This window comes from Phallusia mammillata, chromosome 4 (genome assembly GCF_965637545.1).
Source record: "Phallusia mammillata chromosome 4, kaPhaMamm4.hap1.1, whole genome shotgun sequence".
Taxonomy (NCBI): Eukaryota; Metazoa; Chordata; class Ascidiacea; order Phlebobranchia; family Ascidiidae; genus Phallusia; species Phallusia mammillata.
Genome location: NC_137255.1, coordinates 20615450 through 20637551, shown reverse-complemented (window position 1 = coordinate 20637551; position 22102 = coordinate 20615450). Strand labels below are relative to the sequence as shown.

At 38.1% G+C, this 22102-nt stretch overlaps 2 protein-coding genes across 2 annotated transcripts; one reads left to right on the top strand and one right to left on the bottom strand.

Moving 5' to 3' along the window:
- Window positions 1-9: 9 nt before the first annotated feature.
- LOC145224608 (nuclear pore complex protein Nup107-like) lies at window positions 10-21614 on the bottom strand. Its single transcript, XM_080091143.1, has 25 exons — window positions 21335-21614; window positions 21032-21126; window positions 20501-20581; window positions 20353-20426; window positions 20166-20286; window positions 19938-20088; window positions 19799-19876; window positions 19620-19671; window positions 19095-19166; window positions 18930-19018; window positions 18769-18838; window positions 18540-18653; window positions 17869-17959; window positions 4443-4525; window positions 3994-4053; window positions 3197-3415; window positions 2750-2926; window positions 2261-2453; window positions 1765-1998; window positions 1312-1400; window positions 1109-1174; window positions 732-868; window positions 503-629; window positions 229-402; window positions 10-144 (listed from the first exon to the last, which is right to left on the bottom strand). The coding sequence occupies exons 1-25, from the start codon at window positions 21370-21372 to the stop codon at window positions 76-78; spliced, it is 2754 nt and encodes a 917-aa protein (XP_079947269.1). The 5' UTR covers window positions 21373-21614; the 3' UTR covers window positions 10-75.
- LOC145224610 (uncharacterized) lies at window positions 7325-17365 on the top strand. The gene is made up of 8 exons (XM_080091147.1): window positions 7325-7993; window positions 9425-9559; window positions 10007-10205; window positions 12087-12211; window positions 14071-14177; window positions 15900-16039; window positions 16322-16474; window positions 16664-17365. Exons 1-8 carry the CDS (start codon window positions 7394-7396, stop codon window positions 17116-17118), a joined length of 1914 nt encoding a protein of 637 aa, XP_079947273.1. The 5' UTR covers window positions 7325-7393; the 3' UTR covers window positions 17119-17365.
- Window positions 21615-22102: the final 488 nt, after the last annotated feature.

The window sequence follows — 22102 nt, the reverse complement described above, 5'->3', positions numbered from 1 at the left end:
TTAACAAACTGGAACAAAAGCAGTTTATTTATTTTTTTGCAAGGCAGTGTTCAATTGTTTTACACATTGGAATTCCTATAAAGTATCAATCATGGCATCTTGGATTCGATTCAGCAGCTTCCGACCCTCTGAGTCAGAAAACAACTGAAAAAGAAAAAATATGACATTAAGAATAATAGTGTTTCCAAAAAAAGCAATGGCACTTCTCATTGTTTGGTATAAACCAACCTTGTACAATTTATGGTCTTCTGAAGCAATCACATCAGCCAGTTTTGCACATTCACTGTTATGATTTTCAGTACTTGTAAGAACCGTAATAAGCAGATCACACAAGGAAGGAATGCATTGTTCTCTTAATGTTGCCAACTGTTGTTCTCGGGATTCGTCCTTATCTTCTAATTGCTTTTTCAAAACAAAGAACTCATTAAATTTTTACCATGCTGCTGTCAAGCAAATAGCATCTTATAATACTGGTACTTTTCTGATGTTATATAGTACTTACTTCAGCATTATCCGCAAGCCAGCCTTGTGGAAACAGCAAGACATTGTAAATTTTCTTTGCAACTGAGTCGCAAAACTGCTCAAGACGATCCTTCCACATTATCACATCATCATCAAATTTCTTTTGCCTGTAAATAGTCTCCAGAATTACAAATCACATAAACCATTATTTTTTAAATTTTGCAAATTATATCTATTCAGTTGCTTTAGTTTAGGCCTTTACATCTTACCTGAGTTCTTCAGCAACTAATTCCGAAATGCTTACAGAGTTGTACATAGAGGTAGGTTCTGCAGGATTTGAAGCTGATGGTTTGTTGTGGTAATGTTTAAACCAATCAGAGAATGCTTGTTGAGTTTCCAAGTATGCCTAAAATAAAGTCAAATCCTAAATTTACATTCATGTACAGATAAAACTGTAAAGTATTATTTATTTTAAATCAACCACAGTAACAGCAGGTTTAGTTAAAACTCTATTAACTGAACAACCACAGACAAAACAAACAAACACTGTGTTTACAATCTGAAAAAGGCAAAATAAATATTCAGCACAGCAGTCGGGGTTGACAATTGGGGTCATGTATTTGGCACATGTCAACAATTTACTAGCCTGTAAACAGAGGTGTTCTTTGATTGTGTTGTCCTTATCAGGTGGCAATGGCACTGAACTATCCGCCTGCAACCAAATGAAAGAATTGTTACTTATAAAACTGCAACTTTATATTTGTACTTTTTTATGCCTTTAGTTTTTTTTCAATTTGAGATTAATGCTAAGGGTAGTAAAATTAACCATAGTTTTAGTTAGAAACGTACCTTATGACCCCACTCAGTGTATACCACATCAATCGAATCACTGGGAATCTTTAGCAGGACTTCCTTTGCTGCTGATAGTTTTCTGCCCGCTAGAACAGAAATTGAAAAAAAATGAATGAACATAGAAATTTCACAATAAAGTATAAAGATGGATTTCACCACAATGTGAAAAAAATTGAGGTGATTGGTGCGATTGTGTATTTTTTGCCAGTGTTTTATTCTCGCCAAATTTTTTCACATCAATATAATGTAGCTGAGGTCAGTTTAATGCTTTAAATTTAACAAAATTAATTGTTGAACTGTCTGCAAAAACCCACATTCAGTTCAGACCAACCCTCTGGCAGTTCTGTTTTTGCAAGCATAACAAAAACAATCAACATCAAAATATTATAAATCTTCAAAAAATACTAAAATATGTTAAACAAAGTTGTAATAATTGGCTTAAAATCCTACCGAGAAACATTCTCACAACTGCGTTGCTTTGCTTGAGTGCTTCACATCTCTGAGATCGGTCAAACACCAGCCAGTCTATAGCATCGATCTTTTTTCTGTCACTTGCAGATATGTGCAGGTCAATTGGCATCTTTTCGTCATGCCCATGAAGTACTGAGATGTCTACCAGATCCGGCTCCCCCTCAGCACGAATTTGTTCAACAACTTTTTTGGTTATAGATGGAATGTCCAGACCTAGTTTACATAAATGTAAAATTTACACTGCATTTAAGTGAATTTGTAAATCATGAATTAGGATTTTTGAAATGCAAGTTTTAAGTTGTTTGTGTAGGATGAGACGAAGCTGCATGTTTTTGTTTGGCAAAGCACATTCAGGCAATTTTAAGGCTACATAATTAGGTTGCAAAAATAGTTTAATTGAATAGGGAAGGTTAAATGATTTGGCATTTAACATTGCTTGAACTTTTGACAGAGAAAAATTATGTTCAAAACTCACCAGCCTCCTCTGCAAGTTGTAGAAACTCATGTCTCAATTGTGGATCTTCCACTGTCGACAAAAACTCTGCATAACTGGAAAGTTGCTCATCTTTGGGCAGGAAGGCTGTGTACATCGCCACCATGTGGCTGGTAGACTCATCTTGTATCAAAAAACTAACAAACGCTTTGAGAATGGTATCAGCATGTTCCACCTAGACAATGTTATAAGTTGAAGTAGATGAAGGAAGGGCAATAATTCTTTCATTTACACAAGATTACTGCTTAGTCAAGCTTTCAATGAGTGATATAGTGTAAGATATGCATGATGTAACAAAAGTTATTTTTTATTTTCAAAGTTAAAAAAAACGATTTTCGCGATTCAGAACGAGCTTTCAAAAAAAAATTTTTCCAAAAAGTTAAGAATTAAAAAAGTTATTTAAATACATTAAAATGCCTGTGCCCAAAAAATTAGTAGTAAGAATTTTTGATAAAATTGTTGGGTAATTACATTAAATGCAATTCCTATAGACTTTAGAAACAATATCAGGTGAGCAAGAAATCGAAGAAGATGTGGATGAATATCGGTCAACCACTCCAAAGCTTCCTCCAGGAGAGCATCCACATTTCCAAGAATCAGACATTTCTGGATAAAGTGGTAAGGCATTTTTCCCTCATCCTGAACAGTCTATAAACAAATTTGTAGACGTGCAAAATTTAACACAATTGTTTCGACAACAGCTTTTTGTAATACCATTATAAAAGAGACAAAAGAACAATGATATAAAAAGATAATAAGGAGTAATTATCTTTCACTTTTCAGTTGTTAAACAAAACAAAGTGTTGTACCTTAAACTTATTCATTGTGTTCGGGAAATGTGTCACATTTTGTTGGTTTTTAAACCAGACTGCATTTTTCAAACCACAACGAAAACTTCAACTAAAACAGTTTTTCTACCTGATTATATGACCCTTCCATCTTTTCAAATATCTGCTCATGTTGTGTAACCCTTTGCATCCAGTATTCCTCAGGGATGGACAAAGCACCACCCACTACCTGTTGCCATGGTAACTGCAGATTTGGAGAATTTTGGATGTGTTGCTCCACGTTCAATTCAACCATGGTTTTGAAATGGGCCCACAGACAATCTTCCCAGGAAGTACAGACATCCAGCATCTTAAAACACAAACAAATATGCAATATATTTTTTGCCTCTTTTGCTAATTAATTGTAAGAATTGGAAAATTTATTACACATATTTTTGGCCTTGCTTTTCCAAACAAGTTGTGTTTATTTATTTAAAAAAATGAAATGCATTAAACTAACAAAAAATATTAAATTTAAAATAGATGGTGAAAATATGCTTCAGAGAAACCTAAATATTTTTGGTCAAAAATCAATTGCTAGCGTTAGAACTTTAATGTGGCATTGAAAGTATTATAAAATTTACAAGCAGGTGTCTGGAGTGAGAGAATGAAATAGAGTAGATGGCATTTTCTGTAATATAAACTTATACGATTTTATGGGAGTAACATAAAAAATTATTTCGTGCAAAATAAACATAAAAACGATCTTTTCAAGTGATATCAGAAAAATGCTTTTTTGAATAAAATTGGAGTCTAAATGTTTCGTCTTTGTGATCACACAATAAAACATGATTTGAGAATCGTGTAGAACGTACATAAAGTCATATTGGAACGCTACTATTGATAATGATGTAACATAACATGAAGCTTGTAATTCAATATGCTTACCGCCTTAAGGTTCCCACAGAGTGCACCGTAAATGGCCCTTTCCATTTCATTGTAGGCATTCTGCGAAAATGATGTTTTGTTTATTCAAAAACCCGCTCAAACAAACAAAGCAACGTAAGTACGCATTGTTTGATTGCACACGCCCCGCAACTTTGGTTTAAAAAAGTATCGTAAATATAAAAATATTAATGGAATAAATTGCGTGTTTCAATTTTAGGTTGGTACAAAGCCTTTGCATGCCGTATACTTCGTAACAACGCATTTTGCGTGCTGTTTCGTTCCAGACAGCAGCCGAAGACCAGAAAACGCCCAAAAACATGGAGCAACAATGCTGCATGACAAGTTAACAGTGAATCTATTGAAACCACCGCCTCAAGCCACATAAACTACAGAGACTAAGTGAGGCTTAGATAATCATGCCTTTGTCATGATACTAATTGCAATCTTACATTTTTTGACATGTGCCAGGCGGCGATCTTCCATAACTTTCTGTTTGGATTTCCCTCCAGGCTCGTAAGTGTGTCGGTGGCATCTGCAAAAAAAAACAAGCAAAACATATGTGAAGAGCGTTTTGTAAATTCCAAAACAAGATGTGTTTACTATAGTGTTAGGCCAAACTCCAGAAAATGGAGAAAATGTAAATGTTGAACGGAAAGAAATCCTAATGGAAAAATGTCACATAAAACATTTGTTTTCTATGATAAAATACGACAAAGGCTCTATGCTTGCGAACAAACGAACTTTAAGTGCTATTACTACACGTAGTTTTCAAAAAGCGAAGGAATAATGAAAGTAATTGAACTTTAAATGTCTGACAAGCGATGGTGGGACGAAACGGTTAGAGGGCCGTTAAGTAAACTTGGCTCGCCAGTAAATCTGCCAGCACATTATGTTTTTACTTTAATCATACCAGGTTGGCGTGGGCTCTGTGAATGTGCAACGAACGGCCCAATAAAACAAAAGTCTACAAGGGTCGCATGTTATGCACACACAGTATTCGTAATTATGTTGCCCTTGCGCGTAAAGTTTTCGCATGCGAACGGCAAACAACATAGAAAGACTAAAGTACACAGGCACGAACTGTTAGGCTTAAATATTAATAGAAGCAACTGTATTCCGACCGAGATCATTGTGTTTGTTAATCAGAGCGTACAATGAGGGCCTTCTAAGAGAAGAGAAAACAACGCTCTCCGTTCTATATAGCAGAACGGGCGCGTTATTACATCACAATAAGGGAACAAAGGAACTGTTCGAAATCGGCGTTCATTCAGTAGAGCAACTGTAGACAAGACGTTTTGAGTAGTCCAAAGTGCCAGAACGATTTCCTTTCGTGCGAAAGAGAGAAAGAGGTTTTGAAATGTTACCGGAAACGCACAGAGCGAGCATAGAAGGCAGAAACGTAAATACGAGCGACAGTCACGTTTATAGATTTGCAAAACACAAAACAAAAATATAGTCACGACCAAAAACAGGAGGAAAATTGCGCCTGCCTTCTCATCGATTAACCGGTTGCAAAACAAGTGCTTGAGTTAGCCCGCAAGGCGTACAACTGTATCGCTACTAAGCTGTGTTTTAGTGTTATTATTACCGTCTTTCGATTTAATTTAAGTCGACGGTTCGGCTCGTGGATGCTTGTTAAGAGAAATATGCCCGGTTTTCTTTTAACTCTGGCTTAAACTTTGCTGTTTTCGTGGTGCGTGTGTGCCCGCGCGAGTCGCCGCTGCTTCTTGATGTTTAGACACGCCGAAAAGTATCTGGGCCAACGAGCTTTTGATTGTGGGCTTGGACCAAGTTTTGTCAGCGGCGGATCAATTCGTCTACGGTTAACTCTATAGTTGGTAGAGGGAAAAAGGCAAAAATCAATGCGCAGTGAAGGAGTAAGTTGTAGACGGGAGTTTTCAGAAAAAGCAGTCGGCCGCCTTTTTGTCGAAGCACACAAAGACGGACGGTTGTGAGCGACTCTGACTAGCCGTTGTTATGATGATATGACAAATGTGCTTTTACGTATCTACTGTGTGTATATATGCGGCGCATCGACAGCGCACTGTGACTTAATTAACGATGTGACAATGCAAAACTGTGCGCGCTTCAACAATGTTTACAGTTTTGTAAACATATGTCATTTCGTACCATCCGTTGAGGATTTATCAGGTTTGCATTGTTAAAAAAAGCCGTTGTCTAATATTTGAAGGCGTGTTCTACAGTATGAAAAAGAGAATCTCTTTATTTACCAGTTTAGAACCAATTTTACCGCGTTTGGTTACCGTGGTTGTTGTTGTTGTTTGCGAACAAGCCTAGGGGCGCTGCGCCTGGCATGAGACATCTAGTTTGACGGATGAAACATAACAGCGCAACGACGGTTTGTATATTTGTTGTGGCCTGTTAGTAATACACAAAGCTGCAGAAAGACTTGGCCAGGCCCAGTTTGCGGCATAGCACAGGTGGGAAGCTTCGTAGAACAGACATACCGAAAGCGGTTTCTAAGAAAAAACAGTGGCCGCAGTGTGATCATTGATTCGTCGATGGGCGCAAGGTCTCTTGTACTGCGCGGCGCTGTCGTAAAACAAACTTGCAAATTTCGGCGACGGGCGCTATTGAGAGAAAAGCAAAGAAACTAAGCCCGCTGTCGGGCCCACAAACATAGTTAGGGGCCATTTTAAAACGAAATCACTTGAATAAACAGAAAAAACAAATAGTCGGTCGTTGAACTAGCTCTATAAAGACGCGGCAACTTGGACTTCTTTCAGGGTGTTCGATTCGCGACAGACGACTGTACACAAAAAAAGGTTTGCTTTGGAAAAAACAGCGCTCAGCCCAAGGACCGAATCACGCTCAACAATTAGCTTGAAGCTCCACACCGTTTCCTGTGCTTTACACGTCACGAGAGCACGTAATAATAAGTTTAATTGGAGTGAAAACTGGTAGCACGTTTCTTGATCTAACAATTCGTCCGTGATAAATTAACTACCAACAACCCCGCTAAGCGAGCGCGTTTTCCCTTTCATCTTGCAATCAGTTACTAGTTGTTTTTTTCTTCTTCGCTTTAGGCCCGCGTTTCAGCGAATTTGGATGTCCTCGCGCTGTAAGCGACATTTAACGTTAATTCATCGTGGGCTTTTCGGCGCAACTGCCAAATTAGATGCGAAGTTTTAATGGAAAACAGCAAACTGTGATGTGAATATTTTATACAGCTTCATTAGTCAATTGAGCTCGAGCAATGCAACAGCGTTTGAAATATCTCAATCAGTTTTTTTGCATTAGATTCGTTTTTAGCAAATGCACGAATGGCTTTAAGGTGTAATATGTAATATATATTTGGGCTTGATACCCAGAAATAACAAAGCTCTGTATTGCAGGTGTATAGTTTGTTTGCAAAAACGCACGTTAGTTTAATGTCAACATGTCAGTGGACGTGCGACCCCTTAGTGACCACTGCGCAGATCTCCGCGTCATGGCGACAAACAGCAATGACGACTGCGAGGCCGAAAATCTGGAAGTTGCAAAAATTGCCAGAATTGAATCCCGCCCTCTGAACTTAACACAGTTCACAAAGCGAAACGGGAGAAAGCGCCGGACGCCGCAGAAAGCCATGGCATCGTCGGAAGGCTATCAAAGCGACTCTTCCGGGACGGGTTCGCCTCCGCGTCTCGCCGTGGATGAGGAAGAGAGTCGAGAGAAGCACGAGAGCAGCATCCTGGAGCACTATCGCTCCTTCATGCAGCGGAAGAGCAACGACACCAACGGCCCGCTGGAGGTCGCACTGCAAAAAGCGAGCAAGAAACAGCGGCTATCTAAGTCCATGTCAGCGAGCGTGGCCGATGCAACCGGCAACGCTCTCATCAACTGGCACAGCTTTCCCTCGCTACAGCAACAGCAGAATGGCGACATGGACACTAGCAGTGAAAGCTCGCCAAGCTTCTCTGACGTGGCTGTGAACGGAAGTGGGTTGAGTGGGCTGATTCCGGAAAGGACGATGCGACAAAACAATTGGGCTATAAAGGTAATGTGGCGGTAAATCTCGTAGACCACCGTATATCCTCCCAAGCGATCAAAACCAATTAGATAGGCGACAAGAAAATCAAGGAAGTTTCAATTCAATCGTTTTTTTTAATGTAAACCATTGGTTATTTTTTCAACAAATAGACAAAGGATTTTAATTCGTAAATTTGATCCATTAAAATATTCCAATGTTTGAGCTATTTTTAACACATAAGAACCACCAGAAATCGGTTTGCTGCTTAAAAAAGCATGAAAAATACTCCAAAACACTAAATGCTTGGCATATGTTTTACAAAGCAGTAAAAGCATGAATACGTACTCACGACAAAACTGAAATTCAAACGGCGTTTAAAAACAAAATCTTAGATCGTGTCGTAGGAAGTTGGAAAACAGTGGAACAGTTTAGAGACAGTCGAGGAAACAGAGGAAAACACGAAAACAGCAACCCGATGTTTCACAGCCGTCTCCGGTTTAACTGTGTTGGGAATAAACACATCGAAACGCGAAACGTCTACAGAGTTTTACGGCTCAGCGCCTCGACTCTGTCGCTTGTGTTTTCTGTTTGTAAAAACATACTGGCCGCGGTCTATGCGTCCGTTGATTCATTTCAATCGAAGCGGCCCCTTGACAGTAATATTGGGACGAGCTGCAATAGAAATACGCCAGGCTTTTAGATAGAAGGTCGCCAACGGTTCTATACACATCCTTTTTCATTGAGAATGAATGAAGCAACTAGAAACTTGAATGAATGAAAAGGCCTTTAGATGTCTCGCTAGTCGAGGTCTGCGGCGACACGCTATCTTTTCTCGATTATGAAAGGCCAAGTTGGCATCTGATATAGAGAGTTGAAACGCTGTTTGGTCGGGGAGTAATTGAACAAGTTTTTATCTGTTAGTCCGTGTTACAAATTACTGTAGATAAACTCTACATGGTTAATAAAAAACGCGAGCTTGTTAAAACGCAATTTAAACACTTCATGGAACATAAAAATGACAAATTCATAACAGCCAGTTTCAACGGGTAAACAACAACACTTTCCACAGCAAAATTACATCACAATAAGTTATAAAAGCGTTACCAAGAATGTCGGAAGGCAGGTTTTCAGCGCGTTACTGGCCTTCTAATATTTCCACCAACGTTCTAAAACAAAATAGAACGGGTGCACGGAACGACTTATCGCACCCGCATCATCAAAACAAAGAAACACCAGTTTTACCAAAAACGTTCAAACATTGCCTCCTGATTGCTAATCCATTTGCTAAACCCACCCAAATTTGTTCAATGCATGAAAAGGTAACGTTGGCGTTGGACGTTTTTCACCAAATTCAGACTGCCGCAAATGGTTTGTCTGGCTTTTTTGGCGTTAAAACTTTGATGCCGTTTACCGCGCAAGACTGGCGCACTTGATTTAATCACGTGATCCTGCTCGCAGGTGTGGCGAGACTGGGCGCTGACGAGAAATAGGAATCCTGAAACAAAACTAGAAAGATACCAAGAGGTGCCCGTTGATATTAGAGTGGCCGATATTGACGCCATGAGCTACTGGCTACCGAAGTTCATCAAGGAGGTAAGTTGCAACAAAGGATCATAATTTTCATTTCACTTCTTTCGTTGTTAATACACTCTTTTAAATTGTTTAGCATGTCGTGTAGTGCACATAATGTGATATATAGTTTACCAAAAAGGTATTTTTCGGGAGCAAATGTATCAATTTTCATGTCTATTCGTAAGTGGTTGGTTTATGTTTAACAATTAAACAGCACATCGTCACAAGTCGCCCGTTTAATTGCACAATTTTTTGTGTATGGTAAACATGGGTTCCCAACGTCTTTGGTCTCCTACAAAATATAGTAACGTTTTTGGTAGTAAGCTCGTTCGCAGACCACCATAAAGATTAAACAGTGAACACAAGAATGTTTAAAACTGACAGTGCTGGCATACGTTATCTTGCACGCCCAACGGATTGCTTCAAAAGTCCAGGAATTATTTTTGACATGTATTGTTTATTACGCAGGTCCGCCGCAAAGACAAGAAGCCCTATCCAGCCGACACTCTAATGCAGATCGCGTCTGGATTACAGCGCTATCTACGACAAGTTTCGTGCAGATCCGAAGTGAATTTCTTTGACAAATATTCGAACACCTTTGCCGAGTTTCGTGAGGCCCTCAAGTGTCGATCGGGAGAACTTAACCTCGAGAATCACTGCAACCGAGGTAAGAAGGAGGATACGGTGGCTACTATGGGTATTTGCAATGATTATCAGTTTTTGAGTGGAACCCTTCAGCTAAAATACGACCAAGAGATTGGTCTCCGACTTGTTACAAGTTGTAACATTGCATAAAATTCAATCGGCATATTTTGGGTTTAGGTAAGAAAAAGAGTTTGTAAGCGCAAGACGGAAAGATAAGCCCTATAAATATGACTTGATTTCACACACAAAATTTGCAAAAATGGCGTTTCTTTTAGCATAACCATTCGCTGACTTAAAATATTGGGCAATGAAAATTAGACATAAATTAAACTTAAGAATATATTCTATACTTTTAGGTATTTGTACGTATGTTTATATGTCGTACGCAGTGGCTCCAGACCCAATCACTGGTCCGGGGACAATATCCCTGGCTTAAAAAGATTAGAACCACCGAAGTAGTTTCATTTCTAGGAAAAGGTTTTTGTAATCGTAAAACAGTTTAATGCTTTACCCACAAATGCCACGACTTCAACTGTAGCTTTACCCACATTTACAACGACCATAGCGTGCAAAGCCAAACCTAATGTTAGCATCCTAGCAGCTCACACTAGATATACGACCCCGCGCTGTTTTTACGACCATCTGTTAACTGCTCATGTCCGGTGTAAGTTTTTTGCTGTTCAACATTTTAAACAAAGAAAACGCGCGTTAAACGTGAATTTGGGGTTGGCCACTTCAAGAAATTCGCCTGCTTCCCAGAAAATTAAATTTAAATAATGGTCAATTTGGCTTGTTGTTTGCATCGGGCACAACTTAAAGACACGTTTTTGAATTGCAACCTTACTACCGTCACAAAATAATGATATGGAGAAGGACCATAAAAACACAACAGTCATGCTCACTAAACGACCAATATTTTTTTCGGTAGTGAATGTATTGGTATCCGTAATAGAAGCATTTAACATGAAAACAGTAACATCAAAAGCACGTTTTGTACACGGGATCGCAAGGTTATTCAAGGTCATACTGGGAACAAAAAAATGGGTCAAAGTGCTCTTTGTAGCTCAAGCAAGCACAGGTGGCCCAATACCGTGGTTGTTCTTACTGGTCATAAAACAGGAGTGCGTGCGAATAAGTCTGGGCGTGTTAACTATAGAAAACGCTGTTTAGTGATTTGCGTGTTTACTAAAACGTAAAACCCAAGCTAGAGCGTTTAGTTAATTATTACTGGTGCCTGTCGGAATGTTTAGCAACATACGACCTTTACACCCACTGGTTATAATTTACCGTAAAACCCTAAAGCTTTTAGGTGTATATCGTTAGAACAACACGCCGTACCGGTTGCAAAAGTGTCGCAACCATGCAATCTGCGTCATCTAAAAGATAACGGGCCAGCCAGGTCGTAACGATTTACAAACGGTGGCGCGGGCACTAAATGTTCTTTGGTTTTATAATTGGGTGAAGGTTCACCTGCACTCTTAGCAATAAACATACAGAAAAATCGAACTTGTAAATAGTATTTGTTGGGGAAAGACATGTTATGTGATTAAAAACATTTCAAAATCTCAAAGGTTTCAAAACGGAATTAAAATCATCCGTAATAGCAGCACATAATATGTAATCCGTCCGTTTTTAGTCCTTTAAACCTTGATTTTTCGTAATTTTTTTTAACAGCGAGTGAAAAAGTTTTGGTGGAAATTTAAACCACGACCCAAATGAATTTTTGACGAAATTTTGCCAGTCAAATACCTACGTAATTAGTTACTTGGCCATTCTTAGGTATAAAATTTGCGTTTATGCCTCAACATCATTTCAAAAAAAATTTTTTGTGTACATGCTAATGTTTTCTCACATAGATGAGGTAGTCCTTTAAATCTATCATTTATTCAATTTTCTTTTCCAGCGGGTAAAAAAGTTTCAGTAGAAAATTTGAACGACGACGAATTATGGCAATCCGGTTTCCTCAATCTTACAACGGCCAAAGGTTTATTCCACTCCGTATTCTACTATAACTGCGTCGAATTTGAGGTAAGAAATCGCTTTTGCGTTCTTGCATATCATTCGCGTTTATAAAGGCAAAACTGGATTGGAATTAATTTATAACGCGCTGCTACTTACACAAGTAGCCTATACTGCCAACAAACGTTTGAGTTATAGGAACTAGTTATGCAAGTAAGCATTTTCAAACCAAAACGAAAATTGCAGGCTACGCGTTGGGTACTTTCCATGAGACAATCGTTGCTGTCGCTTCTGTTTCCTATACGCGTGCGGCAAAATTGACAGTTTCGGAACCCAAAGGAAAACTTACATCTTCTGCAAACTTTTTACAGCACGTATAAGCGACTGAAACAAAATGGTTGGAATCCCCCAGCAAATTCAGCTTAGCGACAAGCGACTAATTGTGGGGGTCTCGCGGGCTGAACCGTGTCTACAGTCGTCTAACTCGAGCTCGGGTTCAACTAATAGCGGTCTAATTGGCGAACAACTTTGACAAAACAATGTTCACTCGCTTGATCATCTCGGGTGTTAATGGCGACCGGCCTAAAATTAAGGATCGTTATCAAAGGGGCTTGGCACTGGTTCGTCGTTTATTTCTGGCAATAACGAGTGGTCGTGTGGACGGGAATAATGCCTAACTTTGAGCTCGATCTTCCGGTATTGGTTTTTGCCAGTCACCGCAATTATTATCACCATTGATCGCTTTTTACAGATTTAACGAAAACAGACCTAGGGTGGTATAAGACAAAAACACGAACAGCGGGGATTAAACTAAAGATTTATTTTGAATTAGGAACTAATGGTGACATTAAGGCGAAATATACATCCTTTAATTTAAACTGACTGATTCTGTTTGAACTGAGAATTTACCTTCTATTGGTTTAACTGTATTAGCACTAAATGGGGGAGGGGTCACGAATAGCGTAGACTTCTTTTAAAGGAGCAAATTTACCACCAGTTGAGAACCTTAGGGCCAAACAAAAATCCTCTTGATAGAAAATGATTTGTTTGAATAAAGTAAATTTATTTCGGAAAAGGTAAGAACCTGGGCTCGAAGAAAACTAAAATTGTCGGGAAAACTCTCTCCGCAATAAACTAATCGAGTAAAAACGGGGCGAAACTAGAACAAATGAAGTTACTTGCATGCAAAACAGAGCCCCTTGTTAATCGATAATCTATTGTTTGCTCTAGATATGGCGTGTTTTGTGGAAATGGCGTTTTCACTCAAGACGAACAAAGAACTTAAAAAAACATAACACAACCTAAACAAATAAGTGACCCAGTAACAGATATGTCACTATTTACACCGAAGTCCAAATTGTATGTTAAAGAAATATTACACAGTTTTATGGTGTGGCCAAAAACAAACGCTCAAAGACACATAACGAGTTCTTAGTAGCCTACAGAATAACATGTCGCACGCTTTTGTTCTTCAATGCGTGGTATAACACGTTCGTTACAAAGTAAAAAAGCGACTCGATTAATATGAACTATACTAAGAAGCGGGGCTTAAAAATACGTGCAGTCCGAAAACTTGACAAACGTGATTCAATGCTGGTGGGAAGAGAATTACGACAGTCTGTCATTTTTACTGATTGATCGTTTCCGTTGCTCTAAGATGTAACACGAAGAAAGTGACAGACGCGAGTCTCTTACAATTGCGTAATTAAAGGAAATTGGCAAAGGGGCCGAAAAATACCATGGAAAATAGTTTTGGTAATGTTATTAAACGTGGGCAATGCCTCATGTGGCAGAAAGTCTCCAAGAAGCTAAAAGTGACCTTTGTTACAAATTATATTTTTTAGTGTCTAAAATTGTAAGTGACCAAAAACGTTAAGAATTTTCACCATGTATTCACCTTAAATAACTTTAAACATGTAATTTGGCAGGTGACTAGTATGGAAGAACACCATGAGTTAAAAGTGGAGCAGTTTACATTCGCGTACGATAAGGAACGGAAAGAAGAATACCTGGAGTTTTGCAGGGGAGAGCAAAGGTCAGTAGCAAATGTGAAAGATCAAATGTTTTCCATGTGGAAATATTGTGTTTTTGTGTTGTTACCTAATGCCATTAACACAAACGATTTTTAATCTGGCGTACACAGCGACTTTCTAATGCGCATATGTTAATTCCCGTATTTTTAGCCGTAATTCAATCCCGGCAACTTTTGTAGAAATATAAAATACAGACAGACTTCCTATAATCATCATGCAATCCTTCACGCCAGACAAAAATACCATTATCGTTAGTGCTCCATCAAAAGTTTAAACCGTTTCTTAAATGAGCGCGCATAGTTAAGTGAAAACATGCAAAACGAGCGGCACTAGTAAATCACGAGTAACAATTAAAGTGCAGTCTAATCCCAAATCTTCGAAAGCCGTTCGTTTTCTGCGAAGCTAAGTAAAAAGATCGAGAGAAGCAACACGCTTTTGTCAATAGCATGCAAATAATGCCACATTTTTTTAAAGGGCGTTGTTGTGGGTTTTCAACTAAGCCCTGTGGTTTTGTTGATGGTATTTTGAATTCGCTTGACACGCCCTAAGCTTTCGTGACAGGCTGTGGCGTACAAAGCCGCGAAAATCGTTGCCACAGGTTTATACGCATTGGGTATAGCGTCTTGGCATTTGTGTGTAGTTTCATTTCTGGTAACGTTCGTGAACTAAAATGGTATAAATTCTTATGCAATTAATATAAGGTCTGATATTGTGCGTAATGTTTTTTTGCTTCTACGTCAAACACCAACGTCACAGCAGTGACGTAAGGGGATTTGGTAAATTTGTTATGCCACATGAAAGGGTTTTGAAAATTTTCCAAACTGTCGAAATTTCCACAAAATTTTTTTCACAAATTTTCCACAAACGGTCACCAAACAACGGGAAATATTTAATGCAGCCCATTTTTTTACTTTTCACAATTGCTTTATTTCAAAACAATATGTAACCAGCACCTTAATTTTATAAAAATTATGCCGAAAAAGAATAAAACTCATAATATGGAATTCACTTATAAAGCTAGTCAAATATGGTGTGGATTTATAAATATTTACAAAACATATTTTAACAAAACATAAGTGTAGGAATAACAAAACAACACACTTGGGCAACTGTATTGTGCAACACAATGTCCAGGGCAACAAAACATCTGGAGAAAAAGCATTCGGATTTCTGGCCGAGATTAATTGCTTTCGAAACGTTTCCTCCTTTTGTTTTGAATTCGACTGTTTAGTGAAACCGCGTGACTTAAGAACGACAAAATGACAGGAAATACGAACCAAAAAACATTTCACGAATTTTTTGTTACCATAAACATTTTTAACAACAAATTCACAGTTTTCTAGTGTCTTGGTCTTGTAATGGACAACAGCTTGCAAATTAAGATGGTGGTTCTTTATTTATTCGATAGGTGTTTTTGGCACTGTGTCTCGTTTTGTGTCGAGTTGGGACATGCGGGCATATAAATATATAATATATGTACATAAGTGTTTCACGCCGTAATCAACAAAATCTCGATTTTGAACAGTCAAAGTTCAATCTATTGAAAGTTTAAACAAAGTCACACATCACAAACCAATTCAACATTTTTTAAATTTTTTGTCAAACGACGACACCTAACGACAGATATTCCTCCTAAAATAATCTAACAGATATATAAAAAAAAAATTGTCGAAGTCACTGACGCAAATCCATTTTCTAATTTGGTTTTTTTTGCGCTATTTCAGGTATTACAACATGTCAACAAAGCGGGTGATGAGAATCTACGCGAACCACGGGGACGCAAAGTGTTTAGTAAAACTCTACAAAACCTATCTTGACTTAATACCGTCCATGGGACCGTTTTACAGACGTCCACTGCAAACTTGTAAGTAAAAGTTTAAGTAGCAGTAAGAAACAAAATGAAAGTAAAAACTTTGTTAAAAGACCCCAACATCACAATTTATGAAACTTTAAAGAAATTAATAGGAAACAACAACGGAAATTATGTGGTAAACAACGGTAAATTAGATAAACTGGCCATCTTAGATCTACCGAAGGTCGATGATTTGCTGCAAAAAGCATTGGAATTAACCCAATACTTAAACCTAGGTCAAGTCAAAGATTTCTGTCATTACATGACCCACATTTAACTTTGCTGTTTTTTCAGCTGACCACTCCCTGCCACGGTTCAGTTTTAACCCGGTCGGCATCAACAAACTGCGCGAGACTTTCAAGCAATTGTTTTCTTCCGACCGACCAGCGAGCATGAGAAAAACCGGCAAGGCCACAACAATCCAGCAGATGTCACCACAGAACGCAGGTAAATGGCTACCAGCTTAACCTCATGTCAAATAAAGAGCAAATTGTGATTACGAATACCATATCAGAAAGCAGTGATCATTTATAAAGTCCTCTAACCTTAGGAATACTTATAAATTGTGCAGAATCATAAAAGCTTCTTGTGTCAATTGCAAACACCGCTGAACAGCACTGTTTGATTTTCTTGCAGATATTGACCAAAGCAACCCAATCGTAGCACAGAACAACAATATCAACAGCCACGCTCAAAGCACACCAACGCCGAACGTTACAAACGCTTCGCAAGCTCTTTACGACGCAATCACCCAAAAGCTCATTAACAGCGGCCACTTAAAGTGGAAAAGCGAATCAAACGCGGTTAATCTTAGCACCAAAGTTGGGGAGCCTAACTCAGACGACTCCTCCGAACAAGGAACAAATCCTCATCACCAGCAGCCAATGATCAGCGCTTCCGACGTGATGGAGAGACTCAGGAGGAGCTGGCAGGAGGCGCGCTCCAATGAGGTGGAGGAAGAAAGAGCAGGAGCAGCGGAGGAGGAAAAAGAGGGAGAGAGTGAGAAAGCGATCAGCCTCCAAGTCCCACAAAGTGTGAACACGTTGTTTGTGGAGCGAGGCGGGAAAAAGTTTAGGTTCGATTTGAACTGACCAATCAGAAAGTGAATTAGTGCGATTCTGTTTTATTCTTTTTTTTTCGCCTTTGTCGAGTAGCAATTGTTTATGTTCGCGATCGCATTGCCGAGTACTTACTATTACTATTCCGCCTTGCTGTCCTACTATTTCATTTGTTCATTTGTTTGTTTTTTCATGTCTTACACTATCTTGTTGGTAATCCGCGCGCCCTGATGCAGTCCTGCTATTAATAATTTCACAACATCAGAAAAAAGAGACTCTCTGTCTTCGTCCAATCAGTCACGTTTCAGGGGTCACGTGGAAAACCGGGGAAGTACATTGGGCACGAATAAATTAATCATTTTCCAGAACAGGAAAAGGATAGGTGACGTCACCAAAGGGCAAGTTTGTTTATTTTTGGCAAATCGGTGGCCGCTTTTTCACAACGACGCAAAATGCACGGCCGACGTTGATTGGGTATGTCAAGGGATCCAAACAAGAATGATTTACTCAATAGCGCCTACAGCGAGATGAGTTAAGTGGCGGTTTTTGTGAAGAGGTGGCGCTGCTTTTTCGAAAAAAAACTCTTTGTGTGTTTAGGTGAAATTGAATTTAGGAACTAATAATCAAAAATTGAACAAAAAAGTATAGATGTTATGTACCATAATGAGCAAAGAATCACAGAAACTACAGTTTACAACAGTAACAAAATGCATTAATTGTTGTAAATTTAAGAACTTCTCACACAAAGACACAAGAAATACCAATTTGAAACAAACCACTTACTTTCTGCGTAATTCGGGTCGTGAAAAAGCCTCCATCCCTCCAATGATGCGGCTCTCCACGCTTGTCCATGCGCCAAACAGAGTTCCTGCGCCTAAAGAAACAACATAGTTTTTAAATGAACTTCACCAATGGTTCTTAACCTTTCATAGTTCGAGGTCGCCTTTAAGTTATCCATCAAAAGGCTAACCCATGGCCCCCCTGCTAGATATACAAGTTTCAGTACACACTGTTGTTTCAATATCAACTTCTAGGTAAGTGGGAAAAGGTCGATAACAGCATGTAAAGTTGTAAACGAATGTACAACTTTTCATAATGAAACCAAAAACTAAAAGAATAAGAGATGTTTGGACCACATTCTTAATTTTGTGCATTACGAAGCATTATGGGCTACGGAGCGATTGCTTAACAAATGGGCCCTTTTAATCAGATAAAGGCGATAAAGCTTGCATGTGTCTGTTATTAAAGTTTATTGGTGGATGTCACTGGGGGTAACCTGCATTTGTGCCCCTTGAAAAGTGACTTGTGACCCTGTTAAAGGCCCTGGTTATGTAATGCTGAAGTAAACAACTGTATATCGCCGGCAACACTGATCTTTGCCAGGATAGGCTACTAGGCTTTGACTCAAAATATGACTACAATGGAAAAGCACAAACGAGTGATTAGATACATACCCTGTCGATTTTTCCAGCTCTTATGCAGCTGAACGCACATTTCAGAAGCAAATTTTCATCTTCGACATCAAGATCAATCAGCGGGCTGCGAGTTCGCGTAGGAGCATCAGGGTCCTGCCAATCAACAATTGTTTATTCCAGTAACAACACTTAATCCTAACGCAAAGTAAATACAGGGCGATTTACAGAAATTAGGTGATTTGTTTTTGCAATAGTAATGTACACATACCATTTCAGACACACAGTTTGGTTCAATACCCTGTTCCCTATGTTTCTTCAGTGTGTGAAGTGTGTTCTCCCTAAAATGCATCATGGATTGACTGAAGCACAAGATTTGAGGTGCTAGGTTCAGGTGCAAAAAAATAACTTTCTAATTCTTTAGCAATTTACCAACAAACACGCCCTGTATAATGTCTGGATTGCTCCACAACTCCTTCAAAATCGTCACTGGCATTTTGCTCCAACCAATCAATAACAATCTGTGAACAAAATACATGTATACCTGAAAGGAAATTTGAGGCCAGTGTGCAAATTGATTACTAAAAATCATTTTACCTGGGCTTGACGAACATCCGTGTTTTGATCAAAGAAACGTCCAACGGCCTCTTTCTCACTCATCACTTGGTTCTGGAAAACACAAGATTGATCAAGCACTTATTGGGTGTTTGACAATGATGCTTTTTAGTGTTAATCTAACACACTTTGATGATGGAAGAGAATTTTGAAACAGTGATGAATAAACCATATTTTATTTGGGCAATATACGTATGTTGAACTCAGTGTTCAGCATTATATGCTGCAACCCCACTAAAAATGATTTTTATGGAAAGGGATTGAGGTCTGGTGGAAAACTAACTGTGTTTTGTACATTTCATTTTCTTTTTAATTGCAGTTGTGTGCTTTTTTGTAAATCACATCATTTGTGTTTTAAACGTCTATGACTATAATGTATAAACTTTGGATATATATGTGGGTCATAGGCAAAACAGTTTAGGAAATACTGGGTCAAGGGGTAAAATGTTGATTGCAGCAAGCAAATCATGCGTAAACAATGAACATGAATCACTGGATTAATATTACCTTAAGGTCAACAGTCATGTCCTCATCTTTATCAGCCTCTGCCAGTCTGTCTCTGTTAATAGATTTTTTTTGACATGTTAAAACTGAACCCTCATAACTAGCTTTGTAAAACAATAAAACTAACAGTTTTTCTGCACAAGAACTTACTTTTACCACCTTTTTCTTACAAATATAAATACCTGAAGAGGCTGGACACCAAACGCCATGTCTGCTTTTCACTTGTTAACATTTGCCTTAAATCCATGACAGAATCATCTCTGTTAAGTTAAAAGCATTAGAGAATACTCAAACGAATATGCATAACAATGTTCACCCCACCTATCAGTAAACTGTGATGCAGCCGATTTGGATAAGAGCTGAACATGTTCTGTACAGGATTCTTCCATCGCATCAACCATGGAAAACACATCCAGTGATGATTCACATTCACACAAGTTTTGTTTGAATTCATTGAACAAGCTTGTGGTAACTGCAAATGAATGTGTGAAAAGCAAAGGTTTTTCACTGTGTCATGCCTTTACCAGTAAAATGGTATATTTCACAAACCTGTTTCACATGGATTTCTTTCTGGTTCGAAGCGACTTGATTTGTCTCTACGAGCAAATGCTGCTGGTGTTTTCGGCTCCATAAGACTTTCCATGGCACCAAAGTCAGATGGCATGGAAAGCTAAAACAAAGTGACAAAACATTTGGTAGACAATATATATTTTAAATATTATCATTGTAAAATTACCCTTGACATATTGTGGTCTTCAATTCCAGTGTACCCAGTGAGTAAACTTTTGGAAAAATTAAGTTTTGAAGTGTCTAAATAGAAAATAAAAACACTTAATTCATTAATTTAAAAAAAATCTGAAAAAAATTATATCCTGCATTCATACCAAACTGATTTGTGTGTGTCTTGGTTATTGTAGAAACCATTGGAGTGGTGTTTGCAACGGCATCATCAATGAGTTGCATCGCTATAAAAAGTTATTATTATCAATTAAAAACACTCGTACTTTCTTAATTGCCTATTCATCGAATGTTATCAGTTAGGAATAAATAAGCTGTTGCTGCCAGGCATAACATATTAACAATTTGATGCTCTTCCTGCAGTGTTTATAAGCCGCTTGAAAACACAAAGTTGTTATAAAGCAACAAGGGCGATCAACACACACAAAACACAGTGGTAGCAAGCTCGTGTACACAAACGTTTGGTAAAAACCTAGCTTTGGTGCGCACGAGCTTGTTACCACTGCATTTTTTGTGTGTTTCATTGCCCCTTTTGCTTTATAACAACTTCATGTTTTCAATTTATGTGATTACCCTGATAAAGGTGTCTTGTATGGGACATCGAAACGTCAGCATATTATAATAAAAACTACTGGAAGAGCTACAAATTTGTCAATCAATAAGAAATGTTGACCTACATTTCAAAATTGCACCAGTTCGGTTTGGCCTTCGGTAGCTCTCTCTTACCAGTGATGGCGAATGAACAATACTGCTGTTGGAACTGAACATTTTCCTTTAAAGATGAACACAAAATTGTAAATGCTGTGGTAATTTCTTCATAACTTAAACAACGAAAATATGACGTTTAGGAGCATTCGAAACTGTGGCTTTATAATATTTTTAAATTGAAATAAAAAGCAATATATGGAGCGGGTTAGTTTGTTAAAACACACTATGTTTGAAAAACCTAAACATTTATTTACTGATAATATACGACCAACCGTTTTCCATCCAGAAATGATCCTTCATGTTGATCCATGACCGTATTTGCAGTTTCAAGTTTTGTTGCGTACAATGTTCCAATTTCCTTTCGTTTTTCGCCAACACAACAAGTTTAACACGCCTCATCAATCGCTTAACAATTTAAAGTCAAGTTTATTAACCATATGTTGCCCGTTACAAAAATAAACTTGAACTTATCGGATAAAATCGAATCACGTCTTCGCGCTCTTCAATACACTGACGTCATAAAAGTGTGCGCGATAAACGAACAAACAGACATAGAGTTTCATGACAGGGGATTTTATGGGGACGTATAATTCGTAAATGTAGCTGTTGCGTAACAACATTTTAATGGCGAAGGTTTTTTTTCACCAAATCTTGTTTCAGATTACCATTGTGTTGCGGGCCAAACTCTAGTCTTGTGATGTTATACGGGTTTTCATTAGTTTATTATTATTATGATTGTTGTTATTTGTCTTACAGTTTTGTCTAAACAGTACAAGTTTTCCATTTCTATTTTTGTTTTGTTGTGCTAAAAAATATGTAAGATAAATGAGCCAGAGTTTTTTTTCAAAATCAATCGATCAGTCAATATGACAAATTAGGTCACTTTAAATAAAATAATAAATATCTTTCTGTTGGCCTACACACTGTGTTATTAATTCATTAACTTATTTTTACAGTAAGTCTAGTCTTTTTTTATTCAAAAAAAACTTTTATATCTTAGTTTATGTTAAACAGTGTTTTACTGTTTTACTGTTGTAATG

Excerpts from the sequence above, each read along its gene's own strand:
- LOC145224610 (XM_080091147.1), top strand. The coding sequence starts at position 7,394 with ATGTCAGTGGACGTGCGACCCCTTAGTGACCACTGCGCAGATCTCCGC. Across the intron at positions 12,212-14,070 it reads ATAACTGCGTCGAATTTGAG|GTGACTAGTATGGAAGAACA; the intron begins GTAAGAAATCGC and ends GTAATTTGGCAG. Across the intron at positions 16,475-16,663 it reads GATGTCACCACAGAACGCAG|ATATTGACCAAAGCAACCCA; the intron begins GTAAATGGCTAC and ends ATTTTCTTGCAG.
- LOC145224608 (XM_080091143.1), bottom strand. The coding sequence starts at position 21,372 with ATGGATCAACATGAAGGATCATTTCTGGATGGAAAACG. Across the intron at positions 20,287-20,352 it reads AAGACCACAATATGTCAAGG|CTTTCCATGCCATCTGACTT; the intron begins GTAATTTTACAA and ends ACTTTGTTTTAG. Across the intron at positions 18,839-18,929 it reads TATACAGGGCGTGTTTGTTG|GGAGAACACACTTCACACAC; the intron begins GTAAATTGCTAA and ends GATGCATTTTAG.